Source organism: Talpa europaea, assembly GCF_964194135.1.
Source record: "Talpa europaea genome assembly, chromosome: 13".
In the NCBI taxonomy this organism is placed as follows: Eukaryota; Metazoa; Chordata; class Mammalia; order Eulipotyphla; family Talpidae; genus Talpa; species Talpa europaea.
In genome coordinates this window covers 32,945,914-32,960,621 of record NC_140080.1, presented here as the reverse complement: position 1 = coordinate 32,960,621, position 14,708 = coordinate 32,945,914, and the positions used below count along the sequence as shown (strand labels likewise).

Sequence of the window (14,708 nt, the reverse complement as noted above, 5' to 3'; positions counted from 1 at the left end):
CACTGGTCTTTGTGCATAAGCCTTGAGGAGACATAGAGGCCCTGGCCCAGGCCACGTGGGGCCCCCGGCAGGGGGATGGGGGTACACAGTGTTACAACCATACATCCTCAGTCCTCATCTGGACTGTGGTCTGAGCAGGGCCCCTTGGAGCCAGTCCCAATCTGTTTCCTTCTATTCTTTGACAGGAAGCTCCTGGAGAGCCAACCCCCACCCCTCACCCCGCCCCAGCACTCCCTCTCTCTTCTCCACTATGGACAGAGCTTCCACCCAGCTAGCAGCTGCCAGCCCACAACGACCCAGCTGACATGGGGATCTTCGAAGCGATGCAGCTGTGCTGGATGATCCTCTGCTTCCTCCTGCTCCAAGGTAAGAGGACTGGCCTCGCTCCTTCAGCATTCCTCTCCCACACTGGCTGCCTGGGTACTTGTCCCTCCTTCACATCACATACCAAACATGTTTTCCATGGGGGTTGTATCTAAGGGGAATTCCAGAGCCTTTTTCTGAAGATCAGTTCTATCAGGAGGTAGCCATTACCAGGCAGGGGTAAAATAGATAAATGGTTTAACTCTTTCATGGGGAAATTTCCACAAAGGCTGGTTTCCTAATGTGTGGGCTGTGACTGTCTCTGTGTGATTGAGACTGGAGACCAACTTCCAGGGTGTGCTCGGACCAGAGAAGGCCCTGGCTGGCCCAGCAAGCCCCTGGTCTGGCTGCAGCGCCACTGTTCACTGCTGTAGCACATAACTGTCTGTACCTTGCGCTTGAGAGATGATCTTTTTTTCCCTTTCATATGAGAAAAAACAACCTGGAAATGCCTGCCATTGACTTTAAACTCAAATCACAGCAAGAGGGACTCAGGTTAGCTACCAAGAACTTTTTTCATGCAGGGGGCTAGACGAGCTGACCTCCAGAGGAGAGGACTCGGAAACAACACCTCTCGCACCAGCACTGTTAGCCCATGTGTTATGGAGTAGGGGTGTTCTCACTAAGGATCAGTGCTGGGAACCATGAAAAATCCAGGACATTCTGACTCACAGGGCAGCAACTTCCCTTCGGTCATCCCGGCCCCACCCCCACCCCACCAGACAAGAGCCCCCTATGGAAGATTCACAAGCCTGTGTTCAAAGCAACAGAAGAAAGTGAATACAAGAGGGCTTGGACGGGAGGAATAATGAGTCTAACTTGGTGGTAGAAGAGAGGACCTTGTACCAGAACACTCAGCCTTCTGGAAGCATCAGACATTTCTCGAAAAGCCCATGGGCTGGAGTTCAAACCCTGATCACCTGCATCCCCCGGCCCCCAATACCGGGTCCCAGGATAGTCACACAGATTGCTCTGAGGTTGGGGTACGATTCTGTTGTAGAAACTGCAGAGGTGGCAGACGAGGAAATTAAAAGGTGAGACTCGTGAGGTGAATTTTCACGGCTTCTGCTTATTCCAGCTTCCCTATTCATTGTCCTGTTCCAGGCAGGTGCAGGGCTGGGAGTGCCCCGGGTGAGCTCCACCTAAGCCACTCTCGCCCTCCCAAGCTCAGAGAGCAGCGGTCTAAGGAATCCTTTGGAGGATATTAAGACCCACAAGGGACTTGACTGTGGATAGGGATTCAGAGCAAACTTGGGACTTGGAGCATTTGAGAGAATGAGGCAAAAATAAAAAATGTCTTACTGAGCATGGATTATCTGCTAGGCACTGTGTTATAGCTTTATATGCAATTTCTTATCCTCACAACCACTTAGGAGGTACTAAAATCACTTGTATTTTAAAGAAGAGGGATCTGAGGCCCAAGTAAGACAGTAACAGAAACAGGACTTGAACTCAAGCCCGTCAGACTTCAAAATCCATGATTATAACTACTAAACTATGCTGCTAAGGAAAAACAGGGTAGTGGCTGGTAAAAGGGGAAGAGAGATAGGCCGGAAGGAACAAAGCAGGTAGGTTTTAGGGAAGGGAGGCCAGGAAAATAAGAAATCCTAATAGCCAGTGTTCTTTGGCTGTCTGCATGCTTAGGGGGCAGAGGCACCCTGGCCTATAGAAACAAAAGCTCCCTACGGGTCTCCCCAGTGGTGCAGCGGTTGAGCGCTGGGTTGCAAAGCTGCCGGCGACCTCTGCGGCGCCGGTTCGATCCCCGGCTGCTCCCCGGCCACCAGAGGAGGGTCCCACATGGCGCACAGACCTCTCCTGCCGCCCGCTGCTCCCCTCAGCAGTGTACTTCGGTCCTTCTGCCTGCTCTGCTCCCCGCTCTGGCTCTGGTGAATTCTCTCACCCTCCCGCGCTTCTGACTGTACCCAGTGCATGTATAAACAAAAACAAACAAACAAATAAAGAAAACATGCCTCTATTAAAAAAAAAAAAAAAAGAAAGAAACAAAAGCTCCCTAAATCCCTTTTTCACTTACAGAAGAATCTACTGGCAACAAAAGTTCCAGTGGGGGGGAGTGGGAAGGAAGCAAAGAGAGATCAGGCTACTGGGAGTTGGAGCTTGTGACTCAGGAACATCTAGTTTTATTTCTAGGTAATTGTGCAAGGCCGTACAGTGTGTCCCCTTCCCCCAACAACTAAAGTTAAAACTTTATAGAACTTAGAACTTAGGTATGCTTGATCAGTCACTAGTTCAAGTTTTCAGGAAGTGCCTCTAACTGCAAGGGCTTCCCAGGACCCACCTGGGAAGACCTCTCTCTTGCCTAGGAAACCTACAAGTTCTAAGTCCCCCCCCCCTTTTTTTTTTAAAAGATTTATTTATTTATTTATTTATACAAGCACTGGGTACAGTCAGAAGCCAGTGGGGAGCCAGTGGGGAGAGCAGAACAGGCAGACTGATGAAGTACACTGCTAAGGGGAGCAGCGGGCCCGGCAGGAGAGGTCTGCGCGCCATGTGGGACCCTCGCCTGGTGGCCGGGGATTGAACCGGCGGCTTTCACAACCCAGCGCCCAACCGCTGTGCCACCAGGGAGGCCCTCTAAGTCCCTTTTTAATCAACCCCCGCCACTACTCCCTCTGCCACCCAATGAGGGAATGAGGCTTTCAGAGATGGTGACCTGGAAAAACCTGGTTCAAGGTTTGGCCAAGCTTGGGCTTGAAAACAATTAATTTCACAGAATTCAAGTGATAGCCAAATGGAGGAAGGCAGTGGCTAAGGAAAATAAACAGGCCAGCAGGCTGCCCTGGGCTGGGCGGGGCGCTGGCCCCCAGCTTTCTGTTCATCCAGATCCAGGCTTGGTACCTTCCTGATGATGAGGGGCCCGAAGAGCAGGAGGGCCAGAGGCTTCAGGCCCAGCCCCAGAGGAGAGACGGGACGGGAACCCAGCTGGGCGGCTCCACTTCCCCAGTTGTTTTCCTTTCATATTGTTCACAGGTTTCAAGAATGATTTCATTGTGGAAAATGAGCAAACACAACCTGACCTTTCAGGTCCCACACATACAGCGCGGCCCATATAACTCGTGCACACACGCACACATCTGCAAAGAGGCCCACAGCACATGCGAGAAAGCTCGCGGGCTTCTGACTGGAGCCTTCTCTCTGGGTTTGGTCAACAAGGACCATTTCTGAAGAAGCCTTTGTGAGAATAAACTGGCTGCCCATTCTGTAGCTTCCAGTATTTACCTCTGAACTTGCTTCCTGTGTGCGTCCCTACCTCCAGCATAAAGAGGGCAGAGAGATGGCCCAAGACACCACCCCAATCCCTAGCCCTGTGTCATTCACCACACCTTCCATGTCCTGCCCTCAGGGCAGGACAAAGATGACAATATTCACAGGGGGAAGTGGTAAAGGTTGCACTCTGTCCATGGTTACATTGCTAGTTTGAAATAACCTTCCCCTGACCTTGTGTCAGGCTGGTATAAAACCCATGTGGTATTGGAGACAGGAAAGGACTCCAGAACCCTGAGCCACAAGGTAGTGGCGATGGGGCCACTGTGTCGTGGTACCAGAGGAAGTCAGCACCATCAGCTGCAGCCACATCCTTTAGTCCTCTGCCAGTTGTGTGTACCTCCCAACATGGAGGTTTGCAAAGTCAAAAGGCCCGGGCAGGAGACGCCAACAGGCTCTGCACTGGGCAGGAGATTCATGGAGTCTGTATGTTTTTGCTTTCTCTTACAGGCTACAACTCCCAGCCCACAACAGCACAGCCATCTGGCCCTCAGGGTAAGACCAAGCACAGAGGACTGATTCCAGCATGTAGGCCTCAGAGTTTAGGGAGGGTGGAAGGACCTCTGATCTCAGATTAGGGATGGGGTCAGAGCCCTCAGCCATCTGAGGCTGAGATCCTCTAGGAACTTTTTTCAACTTAGCCCACTCTAACATACCTTGAAAGAGTAGAAAGGTGAGTGATTAAGGGTGGGGGTTGGGGTAAGAAGAAACACTAGAAGAAGAGAGGAGGAGAGGGAGATTGAGCAATCGGAGGCGGCAAGCCCTTAGGCTCACATGGTTTGTTTCAGGAAACTTCAGCAGTCTCAGTCTGACCACAGAGCCAACTTCTCCCAACACAGGTGAGCGAGTGTGGCTGTTGAGGGGCCCATCTCCCCCACCCCATGCCCAAGGGTCCTCAGTTGGGCGAGGGAATGTGGTGTCACCAAACCTGCCCCATCTCCAACTCCATCTGCCTCTGTCCTTGCAGGAAATAGTCTTTCCTCAGAGCCCATCTACTCAAGCCCTCCGTGCAGCACCAGTACCCCAGGTACTCTGCCACTCAGACTCTGCGTGCCTTCCGGGGAGGGCCCAGTGAGGAGGCAGGCAGCATCTGCTCTGAGGGACAGTATAGACTAGTGACAGTACAGTGAGTGACCGCTGAGCTGAGACCCTAGGAGTTAATCAGCTGAAGACTGTGAGTGGAGGGGGGCAGAGCATGTTCCAGGCAGAGGGAACCGCACAGGTAAAGTCTCAGAGGTGAAAGAGGATGGCTCCTTCTGGAATTGAAAACCGTAAAGAAAAGGAGGATTTCCTCCCTGTGTACATGAGGGCTGAGGGCCTAATCTGGCCACATATGCTTCTTAATCCACAGCAGCGCCAGAGGCCTCATGGACCCTTGTGCTAGCCAGTGAATCCACGACGTCAAGGTCAAGCACCGTGGATAGCCACGCCTCATCCCTGCTAGACCTGACTCAGCCTGAGCCACAGAAGCACACGTCAGGACTTGGTGAGACCCTGGGATTGGGGGGCGAGAAACACTGGGCCCTATCTGGGGGAGGAGGGGTACCTATCTTCCCATCTCCAGTAGGCCCAGGTTCTGCCCAACAATGAGGGGTCTCAAGGCCAGGATCCAAATCAACAGCACCCTGGTTTGGGAGATGATGTGAGGAGTTTGATGGGGAATAGAGACAGCAACTTGGCCTGGCCATAATGAAGGTGAAGGGAGCCTGGATTTGGGACTACTGAAGGCACAGAGTAGGAAAGGGAGAAGTTGGAGAACCCAAATGATGTGTGGGGCCAGGAAAGGTCGGGAAGGGGCTATACACTTCTCAGGGCATGCTGGCTTCACCCGCCAGCTGGGCGGGGTGACATCCTCCATCTCGGTCATGCTGTTTCGTGATGCAGGCACAGGTGTCCCAAGCAGCAACAGCAGCAGTGGCAGCACAAGTGAAGGTACGTCATGTCTGAGCTCATAGCAAAGGGCACCCCGCCTGGCCCTTTATCTCATCCTAACCCTAGACTTTGGGATTTTTGGACACTCCCAGACTTTTTTTTTTGGGGGGGGGGCGGGGTGAAGATAAGGAAATGGAATAGTAATCAGGTCTGGTTAAGTTGAAAGCAGGGAGAGACAGGTGACCAGACCACTTTTTGAAAGGGCCCCCCACTAGCAGTCTAGCTCCTTACATCAGTGCCTGGACACAAACATCTGTGCCCTCTTCCCTCCCATTTCCATGCGTAGCAAAACACAAATAGCTTTACCTGGCCCACTCTGGCTCCCTTGCTCTGCAGTGTGAACCCCTTTCCTCTGGACCCCTAGCAGGTAGTGGAAAGAATATAATGAGCGGGGGCCTCCCTAGTGGTACAAGGAGTTAAGCACTGCACTATGAAGCAATCCACAGCCTCTGCAGCATGAGTTCCATCCCCAGCCAGGGAGCAACCCACATGGCGCAGCAGACCTCTCCTGACTCGCCCGTGGCCCCCCCCTCAGCAGTGTATTTCAGTAGATCCACCTGTTCTGCTCCCCACTCTGTCTCTGGGGGATCCTCTCACACCTACCCCCCATCTCTGGTCTGTGCCCCAGCTCTTGTATGCATAAATAAATAAATCTTTTAAAAAAAAAGATTATAATGAGGGAAGCATTTTTAACCTTCCGGAGGCCTCTGGAACTGGTAACAAGAACAACCAGCAGTGCTATTCGTGTGACCCCACTTCACCACAGGGCTGATCTCCTTTCTCCTGGGATCTGGTCAGAGTGGCAGGGAGGAGTCTTTTTAGTAGGGTGCGAGCTCTCTTTGCAGTCGGTTACTTAGGGGAAGCAGGAGGGGAGCTAGCTCTCTCTCTGATAGGTCAAGTCAGTCCCTTCGTGTTGCACCCATTCCCCCTCCATTTTAGACACCTCTCAAAATGTTACTCCCAAATCAGCTACCATGAGCCTGAGGACAAGAGAAGACTTGACCATCCTGCCCAGTCCCACGTCAGAGACAGTGCTCACTGTGGCTGCGTTTGGTGAGAGGGAGAAAAGGTGGGGTGTGGGAGGGGATGCCACCCTGAACTGACTTGGACTCTGGGCCTGCAAACACAAGCTCAAATCTCGCCCATTTGTCCCTGCTGGTGAAGAAGGCTCTGGTGAGCAGGCCCTCCAACCAGCTCTCTCTGGCTCTCCGAGTTCCGAAGTCTAATGGGATAGGGCCATGGAGCCCACTGTGGCCAGAGGCACCAGGCTGAGAGCGTAGTTGTTTAGCGGAGAAGGGAAATTGCCAGAGCCTGTCTACACAGTACTTAGCCAGGAAGAGAATTTGGACTCCTGTTTCCCCCTTCGCCTCCTCCTCTGCCTGCCCTTCACCCCATCCTTTTCCCTCTTCAGGTGTTATCAGCTTCATTGTTATCCTGGTGGTCGTGGTGATCGTCCTAGTCAGTGTGGTCAGTCTAAGGTTTAAGTGTCGGAAGAACAAAGAGTCTGAAGGTACAGGCCCTGACCCTCAGGGCTGCCTTTGCCCTCCTTTCTGGGGAACCCAGAGCTAGATTTTGGGACTGACATTCAAACTGAAGTTGAAGGAAGAAACAGCACCTAATCACCACTGGACGAACTGGGAGGGTCCACTTGGGTGAATTTTGAGGGGCAGGCTGGGCTTCTGAGTTACCCCATGTGACTCCCCACTGTGCCTTTGGATTTCTACAGATCCCCAGAAACCAGGAAGTTCCGGGATATCTGAAAGGTAAGACTGTCGGGGGTGTGAGGGAGAAATTGTCTATGTGACCTCCCATTCCCCTACTCCAGGAGGGAAACAACACTCTCTCTCTCTCTCTCTCTCTCTCTCTCTCTCTCACACACACACACACACACTTTCTCTCTCTCTTGAAATCCTGACAGCCTCCACTGGGGCCAGGGCCGGGGGTGGGCAGGATGGGGGTAGACCTAAAAGGAAACAATCAGGTGGTGACAGGAGATGAACTACAACTCTCAGCTGGGAACTAAGACTTCATAACACAACCCCATCATCAAAAGTATAGGAACTCACAATCTGACTCAGCGCTTGAATTAGACATTCCCTCTAAGCTTGGGAAACATTTATTGAATCCCAACTTTGTACCAAGCACTATGGTAGACATTTTGTAATTTTACCTCAAATCCTTACAGTAATTCTTCAAGGTGGATATTACTGCATTTTATACATTAAAAAAATGAGGCCAAGAGAGGATGTATTGATACTTTGGTCAAGATCACACAGGGACTAGGTAGTAAAACTAAGACTTAAATACAAGTCTTTTTGGCTTCCAAGCACGCTTTTATTTCATTATGTCCAAATAAACTCAAATGTAGGTTTATCAAAACAAAGATCTATATTTCAAAACTTCCCCGCTCTCTTCTGTCACTCATGTCCCCTTCTTACCTCTAGCTGCTCCACAGCCAATGGAGAGAAAGACAGCATCACCCTCATCTCCATGAAGAATATTAACATGAATAACAGCAAAGGATGCTCTTCAGCAGAGAAGGTACAATTTTCCTGGCTCCTTCCTCCTTTCTTACTCTCCTCCTATCCCCACGCTCTAGTTTCTTTTTTTTTTCCCCTAAGATTTATTTATTTATGCATACAAGAGCTGGGGTTTAGGTCAGAGGTGTGGGGGTGAGAGGATTCACCAGAGACAGAGTGGGGAACAGAACAGGCAGATTGACCGAAGTACACTGCTGAGGGGAGCAACGGGCGAGACAGGAGAGGTCTACTGCGCCATGTGGGCAACTGCTCCCTGGCCAGCTGCGAATCAAACTCCTGTTGGAGAGGCTGCAGACAGCTTCACAGGTTGCGTCTTAACCCCTTGTGCCACCAGGGAGGCCCACATGCTCTAGTTTCTTAGCCAAAAAGGAAATGCTTTCAAAGACCCAGCCAGACTCTGTTCTCCTCTTCCCTGCCACTCCCAGGAAGTTGATCCTCCCTCATTATGTTTTTATTTCGCAGGTTCTTTAGAAGCAACTTTGGGTCCCCATGAAGCCAAGAGCAATGCAGTTGACCAGGGACTAAAAGGAGAACAGCAATGGGATCAGCACGGCATTGTAAATTATTTGAGTCACATCTACTCCGAGGTCTAGAGGATACTGGCATTCTTCCAGATTGGGAGCAACCTAGCAATATGAGGGACTCCCAGGTGAAATACAGCCTGCTCCTCCCACCTCCTCAAAGTCACAGGAAGGAGGAGCGTACAGAACAAGAGCAAGGAAAACGACAAAGTGGACTACTTTGCATTAAAATTATTTTCTGGCCTGCTGTCTACTTTCTTTTAAGTTCTACGCCTCCATGTGCTTTTCTTAGCTACTTTGGAAACTTCTTTCTTTTTTTCTCCCAAAGATTTATTTATGCATACAAGAACTGGGGTACAGACCAGAGGTGTGGGGTGGGGGGTAAGAGGACCCACCAGAGACAGAGTGGGGAACAGAACAGGCAGACTGACTGAAATACACTGCTGAGGGGAGCAGTGGGTGAGTCAGGAGAGGTCTGCTGGGCCATGTGGGTAGTTCCCTGGCCAGCCAGGGTATGGAACTGGTGCTGCAGAGGCTGCGGATAGCTTCACAGTGCTGTGCTCCCCTTGTGCTACCAGGGAGGCCCGGAATCTTCTTCCTTAGGCAAGGCATATATGCAACTTTCTACTTCCATGGGGAGCTCTCTGAGAAACCTGGGAGGTGGGGGAGACATTTTGTTGGGTGGGCCTTGGGTCACCTGATTTATTAAGTAGGACCGAGGTGACCAAGCACCGCAACAGAGTGGGGCAAAAAGGACCTGTCAACAGTGACTGATGATCACTGCTAAAAAAGTTTGAAGTTTGGAGATGAAGAACATGGAACAACAGTTTCTGGTGAGGAAATGCCAGTTGTGAGTGCTGAATAATATGAGGGCAAGTGTCCTCTGCCTGCTCCAGGCAGACCCACACTCTTTGTTCCTGGCCGTGGGAGTATCACTGGGAAGGTTTGGAGCAAGCACGGGTCTATGATTTCACAATCAAAAACCCACCCACTTGACCCCACGAAGTTATTTCTGTGCTAGAACAGAAAAAAAGGAACTAGGTACTTTGGAACATTTTTAAAACCTACTATAAAGTCACTTAAAGGGGAGGAAGAAAAGAAAGAAGTTACCTGTATTTTTAGTAAACGGCATCTCTGTTATAACTGGTTTGGAAATGTATCCTGGCTGGCAGGAGTCATCTGTGTATGTCTGTATAGGGTGTTCAATTCCCTAAGTTTAAATTTAATAAATTAATAAATTTGAATTTATAAATCTGTTAATTTGCTGTTTAGAACACAGATTACCCATTCTGAAGCAACAACATGCTCTTTTCTTCTGATTTAGACTTTACAAAGTGGTATGAGAGGAAAAGCTTAGAACAGAAAGTTCACTTTCTCTGTCTCATTGAAAATATTCAAATGTGCTGAAGAAACCCACTGACTCCTAAAAACAGCCAGGGCATGGCCTGTAACATGCTGAGGTCTGTGCTACTTGCATCCAACATCTTCATCACGACAACTGGCTCTCAGGTGCAGGAAATCTGGTCACAAGACTGGGCTCTGTCACAGACTTACTGCTTGACTTTTGGCAAAAATCATGCCCCATCTCAGATCCTGTTTTCTTACTTTTATTTATTTGTTTTTTTTAAGATTTATTTATTATTTATGCATACAAGAGCTGGGGTATAGGCCAGAGGTGCGGGGGGCGGGGGAGAGTGAGATGATTCACTAGAGACAGAATGGGGAACAGAACAGGCTGACTGACTGAAATACACTGCTGAGGGGAGCAGCGGGCGAGACTGGAGAGGTCTGCCTCACCATGTGGGTTGCTCCCTGGTCTGCCTGGGATTGAACTTGTGCTGCAGAGGCTGCAGATTGCTTCATAGTGCGGTGCTTAACCCCTTGTGCCACCAGGGAGGCCCTGTTTTCTTACTTTAAAAGTGAAGTGGCTGGACTACTTGGCCTTCATTATCTTTTCTAGTTCTTAAATTCTATAAGTCTATATTCTAGATGTATGAAAAAATGAACAATGAATTTTTGAGTATAAATAACTCTGGTTGGGAGCAAGAGACAATTCTAAGGTAACGTTGAGCAAGTCTTTTACAGAGTTACATTTCCCAGTGTATCAATATGTTGAGGGGCTAATGATCCCTACCTGACCTGTCTACTTCACACACTATATGGTAGGTAAAATGGAATAATACTTGGGAAGTAAAATGATTAGTTGGCAATCGTAGCAGGCAACATGGACTACCACGGATCCATGAAGTGCCCCCACTGCAGGATCAAGGCATTTGCTCCTCCAGCTAAGAGTCTTGACTGCTGAGGGCTCCTAACTGGTTGATGGGATGGAGGTGGGGAAGAAGACCCATACCTTTTTTTTTTTTTAATAGAGGCATGTTAATTTATTTATTTGTTTGTTTGTTTGTTTTGTTTATACATGCACTGGGTATAGTCAGAAGCGCAGGAGGGTGAGAGAATTCACCAGAGCCAGAGCGGGGAGCAGAGCAGGCAGAAGGACCGAAGTACACTGCTGAGGGGAGCAGCGGGCGGCAGGAGAGGTCTGCGTGCCATGTGGGACCCTCCTCCGGTGGCCGGGGAGCAGCCGGGGATCGAACCGGCGCCACAGAGGCCGCAGGCAGCTTCACAACCCAGCGCTCAACCGCTGCGCCACCGGGGAGGCCCCCCTTTTTTTTTTTAAATTTTATATATTTTTTACACAGTTCTTCAATTTTGTACAATGTGTGCTTTCTCATATCGGTTATAGTCCCCATGAAATTCCCACCACCAATTCACCTGTCTACCACCACCATTGTCCCTTGTGCCTTCCCACCCGTTTTGATCCTCCTCCCTTTTACCCTCCTGCAGAATGTCTCAGAAGACCCATACCTTTGGCCTCTGTTTCTTCCTCTGTCCAGTCCTGCTTCCTATATTCCTCACAGCTGTTGTTCCCAGGAGCACTCACCAATAACCTTCTGCAAGCAAATCTCAGCGTCTATTTCCTCAAGTACCCAACATGTAACAGCATTTTTTAGTATTTTTTAGTATTTTTTAAAAGAATTCAGATATACTTTATTTATTTTTTAAAAAAGATTTACTTTATTTATGCATATAAGAGCTAAGGGTAGGCCAGAGGTGGAGGGGGTGAGAAGATTCATCAGAGACAGAGTGGGCAGCAGAACAGGCAGATTGGCTGAAATACACTGCTGGGGGAGCAGTGGGCAAGACAGGAGAGGTCTGCTGTGCCATGTGGGTCAGCTCCCTGGCTGAGACTTAACCCCTTGCACCACCAGGGAGGCCCAGATGTACTTGATTTAAACCACACAAAATGCACATGACTTACTAGCCAGTTCCAGCACAGAAATCCATTGTTGGAACAGAACTTTCCAGATGACATGACAATGTCTAGAAGTATACTGGATTCTGTGTGAATTGTTATTGTTATTCTGACTGCCAGTGGCACTTGATTCAGATGCTTATTGTGCTGGACTAACCATGTCAAAGACATGGGTTTCACTCTAGTTAACTCAGTTGTTGCCTCCATTATAAGGCCACAAGCTTCCCCCTGACTCTGGACAATATCCCGAAAATATGAGCTGTTAGTCATAAGGTATTTATGTGTGGGGGAGAGGGGTGAATGGATATTAGTATGAGATTGAAAGGTTTTTACCTGGAATCTGACACTGTGGTACCACATTAGCCCTGCAGATTTTCTGTCACTAAGTAACTACCCTTTAGGAAGGGGTTGAGGATGAATGTACTTAATGCTGAATTCTGTTCTCTAGCAAACCATACTGGAGGGGGTTCTGCTGAAGGATCCTGCTATTTATGCAAATACAAGTCCCCATCCCTGCCAGGAAATCCAAGGGCTGCCTTCTGCAGCCTCTACAGCTTCCCTGAGACCCTATCTCTTCCTTGATGTATAGGCAACAGGATGGCGGCCATTTACAAGACAGCTTCCTCCCTATTCTAACACAGGACTTCATGGCCCCCAAGCAGGAACAGGTGGTAGGGGTGGGGTGGTCTGTGTAAAGTGTCCTTCTCTTGTTTCTTCCCTCATCCTATGGGAGGACAGCATATAGGTTCAGGCATATAGGTCAGTTCAGGCATATAGGTCCAGTTGGACAGGGGACTCATTTACTCAGTATCTTTCTTCCAGGACTGGATGGGGCAGCAGATGACAACCAGCAAAAGTTCACCACAGTCCAGCAAGTATTTCTAAAAGTAAGTAAAGAAAGCCGATAGAATTCTGAGGTTGGTTCTAGATAAAATGTTCTGGCAGGCGAAGGATCACTGCAGTCCCCTTGGCTAGTTCTTGCACACAATTACCCAAAGCCAGACAATACTCAATTCTATTTGAATCTGCTAGAAGACATGATGTGGCTCTTCTCACCAATCTCTTATGGGACTTGTGGATCTCCCTATTTCTCCACTTGCTGGTTATTTCTCCCTGGCACCTCCATCTTGAAGTCTTTGAGCCTACAGCCTCCTCTCTTACCAAATACAGAAAGTGATTTTGACAGTGGGAATAATTTTTTTTGAGTGGTTGCTGTGCTTAAACAAAAACTGACCCAGAAGTGTTCCAAATGTTGAGGCTTGGAGTTTTAAGTTATTTCTGGAGGTACAATCTATAAAAAATCATCCAAAAATATTGGCCTCCCTGATGGCATATGGGTACAGTCTCAGCGCAATCACCTCTAAGGCCTGAGTTCCATCCCTGGCCAGGGAGCTGGCCCACATGTGTCACGGCAGACCTCTCCTGTCTTGCCAGCTGCTGCCCTTGGCAGTGTATTTCAGTAGATCTGCCTGTTCTGCTCCCCACTGTCTTTGGTGGGTCCTCTTACCCCTGCACCTTGGCCTACACCCCAGTCTTCCATGCAAAAATATGTATTTTTTTAAAAAATCATCCAAAAGTGGTGCAAGGGGTTGAGATTGCAACCTATGAAGCTATCTGCAGCCACTGCAGTACGAGTTCAGTCCCCGGCCAGGGAGCTACCCACATGGCGCAGCAGACCTCTCCTGACTCGCCTGCTGTTCCCCTCAGCAGTGTATTTCAGTTAATCCTCCTGTCCTGATCCCTACTCTGTCTCTGATGAATCCTCTCACTGCCACCAACCTCTGGCCTGTACCCCAGTTTTTATATGCATAAATCTTTTTTAAAAAATAAAAATAAATAAAATCATCCAAAAGTGTTGAATGAAGTATAAATGAGCTGAAGGGTACATATTTGCAATACATATAAAAAAGGTTGCAAAGTTTTTTTTTTTTTTTTTAGTTTTTTTTTAATAGAGGCATGTTTTTATTTATTTATTTATTTTATTTGTTTGTTTGTTTAGTTTATACATGCACTGGGTACAGTCAGAAGCGTGGGAGGGTGAGAGAATTCACCAGAGCCAGAGCAGGGAGCAGAGCAGGCAGAAGGACAGAAGTACACTGCTGAGGGGAGCAGCGGGCGGCAGGAGAGGTCTGAGCACCATGTGGGATCCTCCTCCGGTGGAGGGGGAGCAGCCGGGGATCAAACCGGCACCGCAGAGGCCGCGGGCAGCTTCACAACCCAGCGCTCAACCGCTGCGCCACCGGGGAGGCCCAAAAAAAAAAGGTTGCAAAGTTGAAGCAGTTTTTACTCATCTAGGAGTAAATGAATAATCTAGAAAAGAAGACGCAAGGTTTCAGAGGATGATGGGAAAGGGTGACAAGGCACCAGATATCTCCAAGAGGCTCCAGCTCCCCAAATCTTGCTCAGCATACTTGTCTAATTCTATGTTGCCCCTTAATCCATAATACGCTTTCTTTTTTTTTTTTTTTAAAGATTTATTTATTTATTTATACAAGCACTGGGTACAGTCAGAAGCGCAGGAGGGTGAGAGAATTCACCAGAGCGGCAGGAGAGGTCTGCGCGCCATGTGGGACCCTCGCTGGTGGCCGGGGATCGAACCGGCGCTGTAGAGGCTGCCAGCAGCTTCACAGCCCAGCACTCAACCACTGCGCCACTATGGGAGGCCCCATAATAAGCTTTCAATGACCTCCTACAGTGCTTTAGCATGCCACTCTCAGATACCTCTAATTGCATGGTATTCCAACACATGAGTAC

At 49.1% G+C, this 14,708-nt stretch overlaps 1 protein-coding gene across 1 annotated transcript; it reads left to right on the top strand.

The window, feature by feature from the left end:
• Window positions 1-305: 305 nt before the first annotated feature.
• On the top strand, window positions 306-8,610 carry ECSCR (endothelial cell surface expressed chemotaxis and apoptosis regulator; the record flags this gene model as incomplete). Its single annotated transcript, XM_084252626.1, has 9 exons — window positions 306-366; window positions 4,434-4,484; window positions 4,613-4,716; window positions 5,481-5,577; window positions 6,517-6,630; window positions 6,989-7,087; window positions 7,304-7,340; window positions 8,022-8,132; window positions 8,580-8,610. 9 exons carry the CDS (start codon window positions 306-308, stop codon window positions 8,608-8,610), a joined length of 705 nt encoding a protein of 234 aa, XP_084108752.1.
• Between the last annotated feature and the right edge of the window lie 6,098 nt (window positions 8,611-14,708).